The sequence below is a fragment of the Uranotaenia lowii genome, chromosome 3 (assembly GCF_029784155.1).
Source record: "Uranotaenia lowii strain MFRU-FL chromosome 3, ASM2978415v1, whole genome shotgun sequence".
Lineage (NCBI taxonomy): Eukaryota > Metazoa > Arthropoda > Insecta > Diptera > Culicidae > Uranotaenia > Uranotaenia lowii.
Window position 1 is genome coordinate 308,642,810 of NC_073693.1, and position 18,667 is coordinate 308,661,476.

At 34.5% G+C, this 18,667-nt stretch overlaps 2 protein-coding genes across 3 annotated transcripts in view; both read right to left on the reverse strand.

The window, feature by feature from the left end:
* The window catches only part of LOC129756339 (location of vulva defective 1), a 760,372-nt gene that overhangs the window by 457,973 nt on the left and 283,732 nt on the right, over positions 1-18,667 (reverse strand). The window lies entirely within an intron of this gene.
* Positions 1-18,667, reverse strand: part of LOC129753710 (mucin-2-like) — a 159,214-nt gene that overhangs the window by 129,505 nt on the left and 11,042 nt on the right. The window contains exon 3 of the mRNA XM_055749555.1: positions 15,909-16,162. Within this exon, the coding sequence (XP_055605530.1) occupies positions 15,909-16,162 (254 nt within the window). The remainder of the gene's footprint in view (positions 1-15,908; positions 16,163-18,667) is intronic.

Sequence of the window (18,667 nt, forward strand, 5' to 3'; positions counted from 1 at the left end):
TGATCGCATCGAAGCCATCCGACGACGTTTTTTTAAGGTATGCCCTTCGACACTTAAACTGGCCTTACGACTTCCCAGCTACGAAAGCCGCTGCCGCCTGATCGACATCGAATAGTTGAAAGCCCGCAGGAACGCCACTCGTGCGTCTTTCGTCGCTGATCTGCTTTCATCAAGAATCGACTCTCCCACACTTTTGGAAGATCTTCCAATTAAAGTCCGGCCTCAAGGTTAGAGGAATCGGGATCTTCAGCTCTTCGTTCCTCTTAGACTGAACGATTACATGGCCAACTCTGCAACAATTGGCGTCATCAACACTTTCAACCGTTTCTCAGCGCATTTTGATTTTGACGGTTCAAAGGTTGTATTCCGAAGAAGAATTCTTAGTGTTCTAAGATCAGTGTAGATTTGTATTTGTAGTTTGTCTCTTAATTTGAAAATATCATGTGGATCAATATATAATCTGTTGGTTTAATGATTAATTAAAAAAATAAAATCCAAAAAAGGATCATGCAAATTCAGTAGTACACAAAAAAATAAGGTTTGAAACTTGTGAACTGAATAATGATCAAGTCAATTGACCAGGAAATCAGATAGTTAATTCAACTCCAAAATATTAATCGATTTAGTTCAAGATCATTCCAGATGCAGTTCGTATCGACAAAAAAAAAGTTCAACCAATCGACCTTGACGCTACTACAAATTTGCCGAAACAACAATTCGCAAAAATGAAAGCAATAATAAATACAGTTGTAGACGGGTATAAAACACTGCAAAAACTAACGAATATGACTTGTCACTCGCTACCACACCATTATGTCACTATCTGTGATCGTCGGCAGAAAAAAAAATCGCGCTGACCTCATGACGACGAACGGGCCTCGCAAAAGGACAAACAAAAATTGGTGACACTTATTGCACTCTCGAAAAAACACGTTTTTATCGGACAAATTCGTTGCCTTTTTTTCTACGAGAGGGGTGTGACTGTAGGTTATTTTATAATTTTACTTCTAAACTTAGTTTTAAAACAGCATTCTTGGGAATGATTGAAGTTCAGTGCCAAAATTATTAATGTAAATAATTTTGTTTTGTAAAAATTATCATCTCACCCCTCTGTTTTTTTTTGGTTTTTTTTCCTTGAGTTAAGGGGGGGGTAGGGTCTAACACTTTCAAAAAATCGATTTTTTTATTTTTTTATTTTCTTATTGTAAAACATTTCAAGAATGTTGTGTCAAATTTTCAATTCAATCGAAGCAAAACTGTAGAAATTATAGGCCTTTATCTCCTCCTATCTTATACTGCAAGAAAGCAAGAGCAGAAACTTCAAACGCGTTTTTCTCGAAAGCACATTTTTAAAGTCCGTGGACATCGTCATTTGAAAACTACTTATCCGATTCTTTTCAAATTTGGAACATATTTTCTACATATAAAATACCAGACCCCAACGTTTTTCTTTTTTTATTTTTTTACTTTGGGGAGATTTTACAGCTAAAAAATGGCGGATTTTTTCGTGAAAAATCGTAGTTTTTACTTCAAACAGCCACAAAAATTTCATAAAAATTTTTTTAAGCTAAATAAAAACGTTGGGGTCCAGAAAAACATCTATTAAAAATATTTTGCTCTGATTTTTTGACTTCAGATGATTCTGTACTGAGATACAGTGTCCACCGCAAATCCTGTTTTCTAAATGGCATCCTCGAAAGTGCTCCGTCACCGGCTCATTTTTCAATATTTTTTTACGAAAAAATTACTAAATGTTCTTTTAACAATGCTTTGTATAATGCAAAAAAAATTAATACATTTGTTTAAACGATAGCTTCAGAAATAAATCGTGAAAATGGTGTTTTTTTTTTACCCGTTAGACCCTACCCCCCCCTTAAGATAATGTGCACTGCACCGGATAAACTCGTCAATCATCGATGGCGCAAAAAAAAAAAAAAATGATTTCACTACCTTCGCGAGCGGAATGATTGAGTGTTACACTTTCGACTCTCGTTCGAATGGGCCGAGGACGTAATTTTTTTCTTTTTTTTTTTTTTTTTGCTTCAACCATGTAATGGATGCAAAAAAAACAAGCTAACCGGAATTTCCAGCTAGGTATCTCAAATCAGTGACTCAGTCAGTGGTGCAATTTAGAAGAAGTTAGGAGAGCCGAGAGAGAAGGAAAAAAAAACAAAACCTAATCGAAAGTGTTTATTTTCCACCCATAAAAGGTGATTTTTTTTTCTCGAGTTTGTGAGATCAAACTCTTTTTTTTTGGTTTTCCAAATCATTGGAAATGGATAATTGTGGGCATAAAATCGATCATTTTATGGTGGTCGTGTGTGGAGAATCGATGGAGAAAAATGCGTATATCGGGTAATCAATACATTGCCTGTATACGATTCTTGATTGGAGCAGAAACGAAATCAATTGCCAAATGCTTTCGTTCGTTATGTTTTGATTGAACTGCAAGCTTTATATTGGCTGCTGATGGTCAATTCAAGCCCTTACATAACTTCTAATTCCAATGCAGCTAGTTAGTTAAGAAATTATTTTTATGGAGTTTGACAATAAAGCTTGTTAATTTCATACAATGTGATCAGAGTGTAGGTATTAAATGACCTGTAAAAGTCTTCGATTTCCTTCAAAACCGATAATTTCAATTTAAATAATTAAAAAATTTAATCCAAAATTGCTATATTAGGTCGGATAGTTCTACACACCTTGAGATTATACAATTATCCATCAGCATCAGAGTTCTCGCAGATTGAGGGTTATATAACCCCCATCAAAGATCGTTTAGCTCCCGTTCGTCAAATTCTGCAGCATCATCAAATTTCGTAAACACACGCTAGAGCTTAATCGCCTTGGATTAATTTGGAGGTGATGCCTCAGCACCGGGAGTTGAGTTTAAAACCCTCAAATTACGTACGATCCGCCGAATGTGTTATTTCATTCACACCTCACTAGGTTTTGGTGAATGACTGCGGGGAACTTCAACATAACGTTATCGTGTGTAGGTATAGCGCAAAACAGCTTAATCATTCGGTCGGGCAATTCGTTAGCCCGCGTATATGTACATATTTTGTCGATTCCCGCATTCCGAAACAATGCTATCAAACTGTGGATCGTCGACGAAAACTACGGCTCGGTGGCTTGGTTCTCAAATTATAACCTCAAAATCGTTTGATGGCTGCAGCTCTGCCTTAGGGGTGGAGGCGTTGAAAAAAAGGCCGGCATCCCAGATCTGCCAACGGCTGGAGCCATCATCATCAAGCCGGTGGTGGCTGTCTAGAGAAGCGACACACATTCACATATGATTGTGGAGAAGCTTCAGACATTTGATGAACCCAAGCAACAAACTTCAAGCCGGCGAATGAAAGTGAAATCACGCATAACGACCGGAGGTGTTGATGAACTCGAACTTTGCTGGCATCAGCACTGCAGAGGTTCTGTCTGATATTTTGAAGGTGCCGGTGTCGAGTGTCGAGGTGCTGTTATCCGGTGATGCCGAGCCTGTAGATTAGCAATAACAGCTCATCAATCGTTTGGTTAATTGGGTCGTACAGACTTAATAAATATCCACTGTTTTAAAATTTCTGATTGCAAAAATGTTGTTTTTACGAATAGGATGGATTCAAAAAAAGTCATTTAAGGATTGTGTTCGTAACTTGGAATTTTCGAATCTTGACATGAATAAAAAAATAAATTAAAGTAGGGTGGAATGTACCCGTGCTTGGCCTCCAAAGGCATGTTTGACAAGTTTTTCCATAATATTAGTCTTTCTGTAATGTGCACCTTCTATTGTCATTTATTATTGACAGAATGTATATTCCTTGGTCTAGAGTAAAAAAAAAGTATAGCTTTTAAACTGTGAATTATTTAGGATAAATTGTTTCAAACTACTGTCTGAAATGCTCTCAATTGTGGCCCCTGTTCTAAATCTTGACCATTTCTAAATTCCTAAGATTGGCCCTCATAAAAACACGGGGCTCATTTATGTAAATAGAACAACGGACACCACTCCTAAGAGTGACGAACTTTTTTTCGAAAGGATTTAACGTTGCATGTTTATTTTGATCAGTTGCTCAATAAAAATAATAGTTTTTCGAATTAAAGTTTAAAATTGGTTTTTTGTGCTTATTGCAAATAATTTATTTTACACTAGCTGATCCCATACGAACTCCGTTTCGCTTTCAATTAAGTATATGTTAGAACAGTTTGAATGAATGTCAATTCACAGACATTTTCCAGATCATGCGCGGATCTACGGGGGGGGGGGGGGGGGTGAAGGGGGTTAATCACCCCCCTCCCCCCCCAGGCGGAAAAAAATCATTAGTAAAATGGTCACAGATTTTTTTTAACTAAATTTAGATGAAATATAACTTTTTCATGTGTCAAAATATCTTCACATTGACATTATCATTTTTACGCGTGCATAAGAATTCAAAGGCTGCTAAAAATATGCTCAAATTGAGTATAAAAAGTATACGCGTTTATAACTCCGTGTTGGCTTCGGGCGTGCAAAAAGGATAAAGCTTGCACCTCACTTTTTAAGGATTGGTTTTCTTTATTAGCCTAAATGATTTCTTGAAGAGGCCTGAAAGAAGCCAACATTTATTTTCAAGTTGATCTTAAAGTGATTTCTTATTTATGCATCGTGATGGTTTTCTAAAAAAAATTTTTTATTGGGTCCTCAGGTGAAAATTTTCAATAATTGTTCTATGTACGGCTAGAAATATTCGTGACATAATTCTGACATTTTCAGTGACACTTTTTAACTGTGGGAAAAAAAACGTCAAAAGTGATCATATCCTTGAACTGACATCATCGTTTTGTAAACTAAAATTTTGGAGCTTATTTGCCCTTTTTTTAATCCATATATACGTAGGCAAATGTGCGTAAGCACTGTCAAAAACAACTCTATAGTTGATTTTATTTCCAGATGTAGCAACTGATAATCTGATCGATCTAACTTAGCAGACATCCGGATTTGCAACCGTTAGTCTCTGCTTTCAGGAACATGCATGCTACCGAAGATGATAATAAGGGGAAGTACATATGTACATCTGGAACTGAACCATAAAAGCATCGAAATGTTTTCAAGTACTACTAGCAAATCTGACCTCCAGAATGATCAGACGTTCGTATCTGCTGCAGACCCATTGATCTATGAAATAGATATAGGTGCTGTTTTAAAGGCCCATCCTAAACCTTATTTAACTATTGATTATATCACAAAGCTAACTTTTTAACCAGGTACCTCCACCACAATTTTCGTTTACATACTCCGAGCATTTGAAGAGTCGAAGTGCTGAAAAAGAAAAACAATAAGCAAGTGCAAAGCATTTGGAAATATTCAAAAGTTGGCTAGTTTTTTTTTCCAAAACTGAGCAAGGTTATTTTTATAAAGTCTGTCCGCTCTTGTAGTCAACCTCATTGGTGGAGTTAATAAAACTTTTCAATTGAATCTTGGCCACTGACTTGTTTTTAAAAACTCACAGAAAAAAAACGCTATAAGTATTCGAAAAGATAAAAAAAAGACGAATATATTCAGCAAACCTCTGAAATAAAAAATTAAATATAATGATTAGCAATCTATATTTCATTTCTCTAGATACGTGCTAATTTGTGTTTTAAATGTTTATTTGTTATAGATTATTTTTTGATTCAGGTCTTTAAATTGATATTTTAATTTAACTTCAAGTGAAAAATTTGTAAAATTATTAAATAAATACATTGACGGGTTTCGATAAGTAATGAAGCAGCCTACAGTTTAAAATTGGAACTAAAAAGAGAAAATATTTCGGTTAAATATAATTGAAACTTTTGTAAATAGCTTTTTGCCCGAATATTGTATTGTAATCGTTTCAAAATTAATAAGACGTAGTTTTAATCATAAAACCGGAGATTCTCATTTAAGTAAGTTCAAATCATACCAATAAATGGTCATTCCATATCCTCAACTAGACAAATAAACGTAAATTCAACTTCATACCAGAGAAAAAAAACATTTGTCTGTGTTTTGCCTAAGACTAAGCCAGCCACAAACAGATGTACAGAATTCTTTGAACAAACTATTTTTTTAAATTGTTTTTAACATTATTTACATGCTACTTAATTATCTTCATCTTTATCATCAACATTTTTCCTGACACAATTTTTATTTTTCCCAATCACTTAAAAATTTTTGGTTATATTTTTTGAAAATTTACTAAATCACCCCCCCTAAGAGTAATCTCTAGATCCGCGCCTGTTCCAGATGCAATTCAGAATGCATTTCTAAGCAATCATTGCAAAAATGTCGAACACGGTATATGAACGTTCACTTTTTTTGTCGTTTGCTACTAAATTTGAAATCAGGAACCAATTGACCGTCCCAACCGCAATAAACCGTGTTTAAATTTCGACTCGATCGTTGCAGATCGGTTACCTCTTTTCCGAACTTTGATCTCTGAAATCGATTGCCCTTCCTTCAAAACTCCCGTGTGCAAATTTTCAAACCAATCCATTGCATAATAACGTCAATATCGCAAAAAAAAACAGTGAATAGTTAATATGGACATCCTCTTTGGCCGATCTCTGACCCAAAATTGGATAATTGGAATCAATTGCTCGTCCTTGATAATTTCTATGTGCAAATTTTAGTTTCAATCCGATGTATAACAACGTCAATATCACAAAAAAGTTGAATAGGAAGTATGGATGACCCCTTTTGCCTGTCCTTTACAAAAAATTTGATACCTGCAATCGTTTGCACATCATTCAAAACTCTCGTGTACCAATTTTCATCTGAATCCGATGCATAATCAAGTCAATATAGCAAAAATAGCGAACAGTTAATATGAACGACCCCTTTGAAAATTTGATACAGGCAATCGATTGCGTGTCCCTAGAAAAATCCGAGCGTAAATTTTATCCTCAATCCGATGAATAACAACCTTAATATCACAAAAATATTGAAAAGTTGATATGGACGACCCCCTTTTGCCGACCCTTTACACTGAGATCGATACCTGGAATCGACCCAGACAACCATTTGGTGGGTATTTCGAATATGCAACGCAAATATACGTGCAAATATACGTGTAAACATATCGTATATAATGTAGCAAAACCAGTATATACGTATCATTTTGGAGGCCATATAGGTACATTAGCAAACATATTCTTGATTTGGATTGTATTAAATTACGATTTGCACGACTTGTCATGCGCATTATTTACGACTACCCTGATTCTATTTGGAATATACTGTGACAATTCACATCATCATATAGATGATTGAGGTTGTAATATACGACATTTTTCGTAACAATATGGAAAGTTTGACGACTTATTTGGTCGTCTTTTGCGACTTGAGTGCAGGGCTCCCATTTTCCGTCAGTTGAAAAAAATATTTTTTTTTTGGGATTTTAAACCAATTGGTTTAATCATCCCCAAAAAATAATAAAAATAAGATTGTTTCAATAAAATGTGTTTTTTGTTGTCAAATTCAAGTTTATATCGTACACATTTATTATTTGCCTGATTGCTGATTTTTTTCCACGTTCATGAATTTATTGTTAGCGCCTGGACTTGATCCCCTGACGATTCGATCAGCAGCTCATGATGGTTCCTCGACGCTATCTGGAATATATAAATTCAAGGGGATTTGCTTCAAAGGCATTAAAACAAAAGCAAATCGTATATTTCTATAACTTAAATCTTTTAAATCGTAGAACACGTCATCGATGATCTAAAAATAGACCAACATTTTGAAGCCTCCTTTAATACGAGTCCAATCATCGATGTCCCATTATCATAAACGATTTTATTGAACTTTTTTGTATTCTTTTACGATTGCCAGCAAATACGTTTTACGAAAATCAGACATGCGAATTAATTTGCAAAGGTATACGATTGCATGCACATTATTACGAATCAATGCAGTTATATACGTATATTATTTTGAATTATTTCATGCATAGCACGACAAAATCTCTCAGTCACGGCTGATCACCGTATATCGGTCGTTTCACGGATTTTTTGCGAATTGTCGTACACAAAGGTCGAGTTCATATGTACATAAACACTTCTTGTCGTAATAAAATCATGCAATGCTTTTAAATACGACAAAGAATATGCATGGGCCGCACATTGTAGGTGCAGATATACGAAAATGAGTATATATAACATTCTATACGATGTAATCTGTAAAAGAAAATACGACTTCTGGTTGTCTGGGGAGTGCTTGTCATTCGAAACTCTTTTGTACCAATTTTCATCTGAATCCGATGTATACTGACGTTAGAATCACAAAAATACTGAACAGTGAATATGGACGATCCCTTTGGCTAGCTTCTTACACAAAATTTGATACCGGCAATCGATTGCTCGTTCCCAAAACCATCCGAGAGCTAATTTAAAATTATTGAAAAGTTAATATGGACGACCCTTTTTGCCGACCCCTGACCCCAAATTCAATACCAGGATTAGATTTTCCATCTCTCAAAACCCCATGTGCCAATTTTCATCACGATCCGACGAAAAATAACGTGAAAAACGCGAAAACAATATTTGTCTTGTATGGACGACCCCCTTCAGAAGGGGTCAACCGAAATTCTGATAACATTTTTCATCATTCCTGATCCTAATGAACATCCATACCAAATTTCAGCTCTCTAGCTCATAAAACGGCTGATCCTATAGAGGACAAACAAACAAACAAACCCACAGAAATTGCTTTTTCTGAAAGTCGCAGTGTTGTTTTATTTTTGAAAGTTATTCTCTATAATTTTTTAATATTTTAACAAAGAGAGTTCTTGGATTTTAGGTTGATCGTTTGAAGTCTATTTTTTATTCAAATCAATTTGAAAATTTTTGTGAAAAGGTTGATTGAAATTTCACGATGTGCTCTACACAGACGAAAAATAAGCGAAAAAAACAAAGGAGCGTCATAAAATCGTGCCAATGGATGTTTTAGGGTATGCAGCACAAATAAACTAAGAGCAGCAGGATATACGCATTCTTCAAAAATAATCAAATAAGTTTCTGAGACACAGACAAAGCGGCTGAATTGAGAGTCTATATGGTTCCCATTTCATTTTAAAAAAAACAAAAATTTGTTGATGCAAATGTGAATGAAAATCAGTACAGTCCAGTGCATACTGGTACAGAACATCAATCTAGCGGAACTAAATTAACAGCGCCCAGGGATGAAAATATAGACTTTTGATGTCTTGGACAACATTGCATAATTTTACAAGACGCATAATTTGAAATAATATATAGAGTCGAGGGGTCTAACAATTGCAAGATTAAAACTGCTTACTTTTTTATTAAGCATTTTAGAGCTTTGGTTTCTTCTACAAAGTTGTTTATCTTTACAAAATACATAACTTTGCTGAACAAGTCAAAGTTCTACAATTTCATTCTAAGGAGTAACAATGAAATTTTAAAAAAACCTGGAAAAAACATTTTTTTAAATCTGAAACGTTGTAGGTAAGACAAAACCACTTTCAGTCTTCGAAACAAAGTTGAAAAAAAGTTAAGACCTACAATCGTTTAGTACATTATGATGTGTTTTGAAATTGCTGAAGCGCTGTAGAAATCATTTAGTGTAATATATTAACGATTTTCAAAGAAAAGTTTTACAGAACATGAAAGAAAGGTGGATAGACAGGCATTAGTGCGCCAATAGGAGAAAGCTGGATAGGTATTGAAATTTTAGGCTAGAGGGAATTGTTGATGAAAAGCTACAATAGCTAACTATGCATGAGGAACTGAGAAACAGAATTCCCATGTTTAGCGAGCTCAAAGGTTTGAGAGCGTGCTTTTACACACTTCAAACGAGCAAAAACGTACAACCCATGGGCCTACTGAACTTTGCTTATGCAAGGACAGTCCTAGCGACGTTGCTTTTTTCAGATTCCACCGAGAATGACACTTAAAATTGGAATCATCTAAATCATATGACATATATTTTTTGCATAACTAGATTTATTACTAGCAAATTAAACCAAACATGACATGGAAAAGTTTTTGGGTACAACAAAATGGTTCAATGATTGTTTTGATTATTTAAACAGAGTAAAAATAAGTAAAGAGGTCGAATTATATTACTTCACTTTTATAATGTAATTCGAAACTCAAGTTGCAGCTCTCATGTTAAAGAGATTGCTACTAAATTATTTTGAAATTTTATTTAATATGCTGCCCAATAAAAAAGCATTTCTTTTTAATAAAATTCACAAATATCATTTGTTTTGGGAAGCTGTAGCACATCTGGTCAGCTATATAAAAATGGATTTCTGTCTGTCTATCTGTTCCCTATAGACTCGGAAACAACTGAACCGTTTTGTGTGAAACTTGGCAGGTGGGGATATTGGACGCTGGAGAAGGTCCATGTTATGGTTTGAGACCCCTCCCTCTTACAGTAAAAGGGGAAGGGGTCTCCTAAACAAAAGAAAAAATGTTTGCATAACTCGAGAACCGATCAAGAAAATGGTACCAAATTTGACGTGGCAGGGCATTTAGGTACGATAAATATTTCTATGATTATTTGAAACCCCTCTTTATTTCCAGTAGGGAGATTACTGGAGAACTAATCGAACAAATGGAACCAAATTTGGCATGGAAGGGTATTTGGGAACGAGAAATGTTTTTAAACATGAGAATTTGAGAACCCTTCCATCTTCCAATGGTAGAGAAGATGGTGTCCTTTCTTACAATTTTGCACATTACTAATGAACAAATCGAGCAAATGGAACCAAATTTGGCATGGGATAGTATTGGGGTATGATAAATGTTTCCCTGAAACTTTGGTTTCCCTTTCCTCTTCCAGTGGGGAGGTAGATAAAGAGAGGGATCTCCTGTTCATTTTTTTTCACATAATTTGAAAACTATTCAAGAAATTGGAATACGCTAAATATTTCCTTGATTATTTGAGACCCCTTCCTGCTTCCATTGAGAAGATAAGAAGGGAGGAGTGATGCTCCCAAACAATTTTTATTGGAGTAAATGGAACGGAATTTGGCATGGCTTCCTCCTTCCAGTGGGGAGATAGGAAAGGGGCTCCTTTTCAGTTTTTAACAAATATTGAAAATGTATCAATCTAATGGAACCAAATTGGGCATGAGAGAGCATATGATACGAGAAATGGTTGTATGATTATTTGAAACTCCTCCATTCTTCCATTGGGGATAAAGGAAGGAAGATAATTGGTTACAAGATATGTTTCTAAGATTGCTATAAACCCTTCCGTCTTGCAGGGAGGAGATGGGAAGGGAAAGAAGGGGTTCCGTATAAATTTGTTGTACCGCTTAACTAATGGAACCAAATTTGATATGAAAGGTTTTTGGGTACGAAAAAATGGGTATGATTATTAGAAAAGCCTATCTCCTTCAAGTAGAGGTGGACGGAAAAAGGGAAGGGGGAGGGGGTCTCTTATAGGGGAAAAGTTCATATAACGGCCCATGTGGCTAATATGCGCCACTCGTGTTTTGAAGAATCTGTAACATTTGAGGAGTGCAAAATATTACCAATTTGTTTCAAATGCTGTGATTGACCATGGCATGTATGAATTTTTCCTTAAAATTCCCCTGCGTCGTGAAAATTTCACAGTTAAGGTTTTTCTTCATATCGATCTAAATTTTAAAACACTTTCAAAAAGGTGTCACCTAGCAGAGAAAAATGAATAAGATATTATTTTCTGACACATCGATAGAGGAGAATCTAAACTATGATTTTATGCTGAAAAATCATACAGAACTCGCTAAGTTATGCTTTTTATGAATATGTTCTATCACGGCCCACGCGCTCGTTATAACGCGCCTATCGTAATATGCCGAAAAAAATCATTCATTTTTCAAAACGTTCAATTTTTATTGAAAGTGAACAAAAAGTTAAAAACCTCTTTATGAGCGTAAGTTGAGGTCAAAAAATGAAGTTTTCAATTTTTTCGGTTTTTATTAGTCCATTTTGATTTTCTTTTCAGTCGAAGTGTTTGTAAGTATTAGTGTGTTTTCGGTCTTCGGCTGCTTTCGGGTGTGTTCGGCTGCTAGGCGCGTATTGAATATACAGCGGCGCGTATTTGCAACACAGTTTTGCTCTGTGGCTTAGAATATTGTTTTAAAAAATCAAGTTTTTGAAGCATCTGAATGAGTTTTAGTAGTAAAACAATCATAGGCATTTGAAGAAAACACTTTTCTCTAACGAATATACTCGTTTTTTTGCACCAAATGTTCGTGGAATACATAGCAAATCAGCGATTCGCTTAGGTGGGGCGTTATAGAGCATGTTCCCCTATGTTCTATCACGGCCCATGCGCTTGTTATAACGCGCCAATCGTAGTAGGCTGAAAATAGCATTAATTTTTTAAATCGGTCAATTTTCATTGAAAGTGAACAAAAAATTAAAAACCATTTTTTGAGCGTTGATTTAGCCCAGAAAAATCTACATTTATTTTTTTTTTTTTAATTTTGTTTAGTCCATTTTGATTTTCTTTCTAGTCGAAGTGTCTGTTAGTATTAGTGTGTTTCCGGCTTTCGGCTGCTTTCGGATGTGTTCGGCTTCAAGGCGAGTATTTGCAACACAGTTTTGTTATGTGGCTTTGAATATGGTTTTGAAAAATCTTGTTTATAAAGCAACTTAATGAATTTAAGTAATAAAAAATCATAAGCGTTTGTAGAAAAAACTTTCCTTTGACGAGTACACGAGTTTTTTACACAAAATGTACGCCAAATACATAGTAAATCAGTGACTTGCTTAAGTGGGGCATAATAGAGCATGTTCCCCTTTAGTTTTTTTTGGAATAAATCGAGCACTTAAAGCTTAGTTCTTTTAGAAATGGGACAGTTACGAATGCGTGTATCTAAAAAACCATTCATTTGATCGAAATACTTTCTATGGAAGAAATGAAGGTAACCTTATGATAATTCATGAAAAAAAAAATTTTCAGCCATGATATTGTTCAGTTTTTTCCAACTTCTTCTTCGTCCAATCTATATTCTAGGTAGATGCATCCTCCTCCTTCAATTTCTACTGCTTTTAAGTTCAATACTTATCTTTTAAAAGAAACTAAGGGCAATTTAGTGGATAAAGCTGTTTTAAAATCAACAAAACGTGATTACTTTTGAGCCACTTAAAAGCATTTTTAATGGAATTTCTGCTGGCAAAATCGGACAATTACGAAGTAAAACCATCATGAGATTAATATTAAAGTGTAATCGATTAGTATGGATCGTAGGTTGCGAATGGTACATATAAGATTACTCTTTTTATGCTTTTAAAAACAGTAAAAAACAATGTTTTCGTTTTTAAAATTGTTGTTTTTTTTTCATAGGAGCAGAATCTTGGCAAATCATTTTATTTCAAACAAAAAAAAACAGCAAATAAATACTTTAATATGCTAGGGACCTTACCGCAAGCAGACATGTTAACAGCTTACAAACAGCTTAACAGCTTACAAACTCTGGAACTAGCAAAAAATTGTTGTTTGAGGTTAGGTTTGAATGGCTCATAATTAGGCAACACTGTCAGCTTATCAGAGAAAAAATTGTTGCAAACTTCACCGATCAACGCTTAGTTTTTCGCTTATTAAAAATTAAAAATTCTGATCTGAGACTTGTCTTCCCTAATGACCCTTAACCGTAGTTGCCAATCATGTGCTTCACTTCAATGCTTGATTTGAACTTTGTGGAAATTTTTGACAGTGTTTGCATACTTTTCCACACACACACTAATTCTTTGAATAATCAACGATTTTGTCAGCTATCAATTTGATAATTACAGTTTTTGAAGGAAACTGTGCAAGATATTTTTTTTTCTTTTTCTCTTGCATCGTGAATATTTAAAAAAACGCATGAATTTAAAATTTTGAAAAAAAAATAGGTCGATTAGCAATTTTCACGGGCAACAAAATGATGTCAAAATTATGAATGTCCGATTAATATTAAACGAGCTATTAGCACAAGAAAGTGTCCCATTTCTAAAAGAACTAAGCTTTATCTATCAAAAGGGACCATCTTTTGGAGCCAGATGTGGCATGTAACGTTATTTAGATACAAGCAATGTTTTTATGAAAGTTCGTGAACGCTCTCCACTTTGGATGAGGAAGTCGGTATACAGAATAGAATCCTTGCGAATAGAACATATATTTTGGTATAATGAAAGAACTCATGAAACTTGCAACAACACAGTAAATATTTCAGATCTTGATAAACAAATTTCAAGATCAACTTTCACTATATATAATTATACCTACAAAAAAATTGAAATTTGTTTTTTTTGTTGTTAATTTTATTTACTTTGAGAAGGTGTAGCAAAGTACACCAGGTTAGCTAGTTTTTTACACACAAGCTCTAAACTAGAGACATACCAGGTAGAGACAAACAATTGTGTTTTTCAGTAATTCGAAAAGGTTTGAAATCTGTCTACAACACATGTCAACCCTTTTCTTTTAAAATCCAAAAATTAAAAAAAAAAATACAATTTCTTGCATGCTTGAGTAAGGTTTCCTTCCAAAATTGTACAAATTTCAATGGAACTGATTTTGCATCTGATTGAACCATGAACTTCAAAATAAAGGTGTACTCTCTAAGTGAGTCTGTTTCGAAAATTGCTTGCAAATTTGAGTTCAGTGATAATGGCGTATTTTCCTATTTTATAATTTTTATTATCGTATTTGAAATGTTAAAGATAACCTAATAAGATTATTTGATGTCAACTTAATATTTTCATAATGACTCGTTACTAAGATTTTGAAGGGTAGGAGACTAAAACGAAAAATACTTGTAGTTCCGCAGCTGAAACATCCGGAAGCTGATTTATGATGCTCCACCAATGAATGGCACCACCCAACAAACGGTAGTTCCTGATGGGCGTTCCAGTAGCCAACATGCAATAAACTGTTGCATGAAGGAACTTTGATCCATGAACTCGTCGTAGTTGATCTTCAAGCATGATGTATGCCCAAAGCCGGTCCATTTAACGGTTCCAACTGGAGTGTGTTGCCGGAAAAATCGGTACCTTGCTCTTTTTATTCATTTGCGTCTCTGTTTTTGTTTCTCTATACAAATGGGCCACTCCTCAGCTTCAGCAACAAACTATAAAAAAAAATACCCTTTACAACTGGTATGTCGATTTTGACCTTTCCGAGGACCCACCATTCATGATCATCTCTAGGGGAGCAGTTGAAGAATGTTTTGTTCAACCGAAAGAGCTGAGGTCAATGTACATCGTTTGAGTTGCACTTTTGAACATCGCCCAGTTAAATTAACAGGAAACAACATTAAAAACTAAACCAACAAACAAACCATCGCTTGGTTTAATTTGTGTGTTGGAACTGTGCTGTTCAACAGCTCCCAATTATGTGAGAATTGTGATGTTTCATTGACACTTAATGATGAATAATGCGTGTTTGCTTGTTAGTTTCAGTCGGAAGAAAAGGTCAACTTTAAAAACCAAAACCGGAAGATCTTTAACTTTCAAACAAGCATTGGAAAAAAACGTATCAATTTTTTGCATCTCATAGTGAATCATCACGCATCTTTGCAATAGGATTTACCATCCAAGGTAAAACATGCTGATCTAAACTTCGATTATTCATCTTCATCACTCAATGACACATTAGTAATGGCTTTTAGCACCGAGAAGCGCTAATTTTCCAATCCAATGAACTCAAGCCACTTAAAAGCGACTCATCACAGCGATAAAACCAATAATAAGAAGGTAGGTAGTAGGTCGCAAATTTTATCATCCAAAATGCCGTCACTGAACCGTACTGTTGCTGATTCGTATGAGAGTGTTGGTGTTATGAATTAAATCTATTAAATACGAAAAAACAGCAATCAAAAACTACACATCAAAACTTAGAAGTAAAAAAGCACACAAACTCACGGAATCAATCAATCAAAAAATGAAAACTAAGAACTTCCTCACAAACTTACCGTATAGGTGAACTGGAAGTAGGAAGGTGTCACGCCGGTGTCTCCGGTGTTGACTTGCCGGCTTCGATGACCTCCGGCGGCGGATCCTCCAGCTGAGGAAGAACCACTTCCAGAAGGGCTACCGACGAAGAGGGTCTGCTCCTGGTAGGAATCGGGCGGTTGATTCCGTTGCAGGCTCGAGGGAAAAAACCCGGACCGGGAGGTTTCGAAGGATGGCACGAAGCGGCCCTGCGGTTGACCGAAGAAGAAGTTGTCTGGAAAGTAAATTATGGAAGGAGAAGATTTATGATTAGTAAGGACGAAAATTGATCTTTGCGATAAAATTTAAACTAAGTTCAAATCAACCTAGAAATCCAATTAAATATCATTTTAGTTCTTGATCCCCGAGAAATTGGAGGACGGTTGCCATGGACCGAGTGAACTATGGGAATTATGTTTGTCAAGTTATGTCGTGAGACGGTATACTATGTAAATAAAATAAATAAATAAATATTTAGTTCTTGATTCGGGTGGTTATTGGCTAAGAAGTCAAATTTTAAGGGGGGGTAGGGTCTAACGGGTAAAAAAAGACACCATTTTCACGATTTTTTTCTAGAGCTATCGTTTAAACAAATGTATTAAAATTTTTTGGATTATACAAAGCATTGTTAAAACAACATTTAGTAATTTTTTCGTAGAAAAATATTGAAAAATGAGCCGGTGACGGAGCACTTTCGAGGATGCCTTTAAGAAAACAGGATTTGCGGTGGACACTGTATCTCAGCACAGAATCATCTGAAGTCAAAAAATCAGAGCAATATATTTTTAATAGATGTTTTTCTGGACCCCAACGTTTTTATTTAACTTAAAAAAATTTTTATGAAATTTTTGTGGCTGTTTGAAGTAAAAACTACGATTTTTCACGAAAAAATCCGCCATTTTTCACCTGTAAAATCTCCCCAAAGTAAAAAAAACAAAAAAGAAAAACGTTGGGGTCTGGTATTTTATATGTAGAAAACATGTTCCAAATTTGAAAAGAATCGGATAAGTAGTTTTCAAATGACGATGTCCACGGACTTTGAAAATGTGCTTTCGAGAAAAACGCGTTTGAAGTTTCTGCTCTTGCTTTCTTGCTGTATTAGATAGGAGGAGATAAAGGCCTATAACTTCTACAGTTTTGCTTCAATTGACTTGAAAATTTGACACAACATTCTTGAAATGTTTTACAATAAGAAAATAAAAAATAAAAAATCGATTTTTTGAAAGTGTTAGACCCTACCCCCCCCCCCCCCCTTAAGAAAAAAGTGGTTCAACTCTTTGACGTTCTCCAAAAATGGCAAAAAAGCAGCCCAATTTGAAATATTTTGTAGTTCAGAAATGTGGCAATCTATCCAACGTAAAATTAGAGAGGAGTTATGTGGAGTTCTTTTGAAATCTCCAGTTGAAGTTTTAAAATTTTAAAATATTTATCGTTTTTTTCGCAACTAGATTCCATAAAAAATGATTCAACTTTATTTCAAAACACAAATTTCTGTTATATAAAATGTAAAATATGTCTAACAAAAATATAAAAATAATTGCAAAGCAAGATATATTCGCGATTTGAATATCTATTCGTTTTTCAATGTAAGCAAATATTTGGGAAATTTTTAAAAAATATTCAAACTTTTCTTAGCATTTCTTTGAAAACTTCTAAACGGATAAACTTATGGCTATCATTTTCATGGTTTCATGTAGCCTGACAATGCCGGAACACGATGAAATATTTGGATAGATAATTATGAGTGCTTTAAAAATCGAGTTTCTGCCAGCTTTTCTAAATTTTGGACCACTATGTGGTGGTGTTCAGTCTTTTATCATTCTAGGCCAGAGATATTTCATTCTAAGACACTATATGAAGTTCGCGAATTGAAACTAACTTTTAATTTTCTATTTGCAACCTTCTGTATTGAAGCTCAAATCTTGACATAGAAAAGCCTACCTTATCTTCAAAACTAGTTTTTATAAGGTAGTGAATCTGAACATGTTCATCCATTGCTTTATTTCTAATCACTAAGAGTAAGTTCAATCGTGTTGGGAAAAAGTGCTAGAAATTTTGACACGTGAAGCACATTTTGAAAACTTATTAAGTAAAAATATTCTCAAGATCTGCGGCCGGCAAGTTTTTTACAACATATGTTCTATTTTTGCATGATGTGATGTAAAACTAGCTCAATTTCTATCACATACGGCTGAAATAGAAGCTGTGTTGTAAAAAAATTCAACGCCCAAAGATCTTGAAAACATTTCTGCATGGTAAAATTTTCAAAATGTGCTACCTAAAAGTACCAAAATTTCTACCACTTTTTCCCAACACGAGTGAACTTGCTATAAGATAAAAAAAAATCGTTTAAAATCATTACAAATTTTATGAAACATTCTTCAAGAAAATAATTTCACCTCTATTTTAATTCGTGTTTCTAATTTTTCTAAATGCTCAACTTCACATTCAAAAGGATTTTGATAAATTACACATGGCCACAAAATTCACTTTATTCTAAGATAAAATGAATTCAAGAGCTTATTTTTCATTTATTTTGGTGCCCTGAAAGTATTAAAATAAGTTAAACATTATTTAAAGAAATATTGCTCTTTTCTGAAAACACTTTTAAATATTGAAAAAAAAAAATTAATAAAGATTCTTATCAACCCTCTCCAATATCGCAAGTAATATAAAAATTTGTTTTGTCTTCTGTTCCAATTCTGTAAAACAATAGATTCTTGACGAATTAAAGATATTT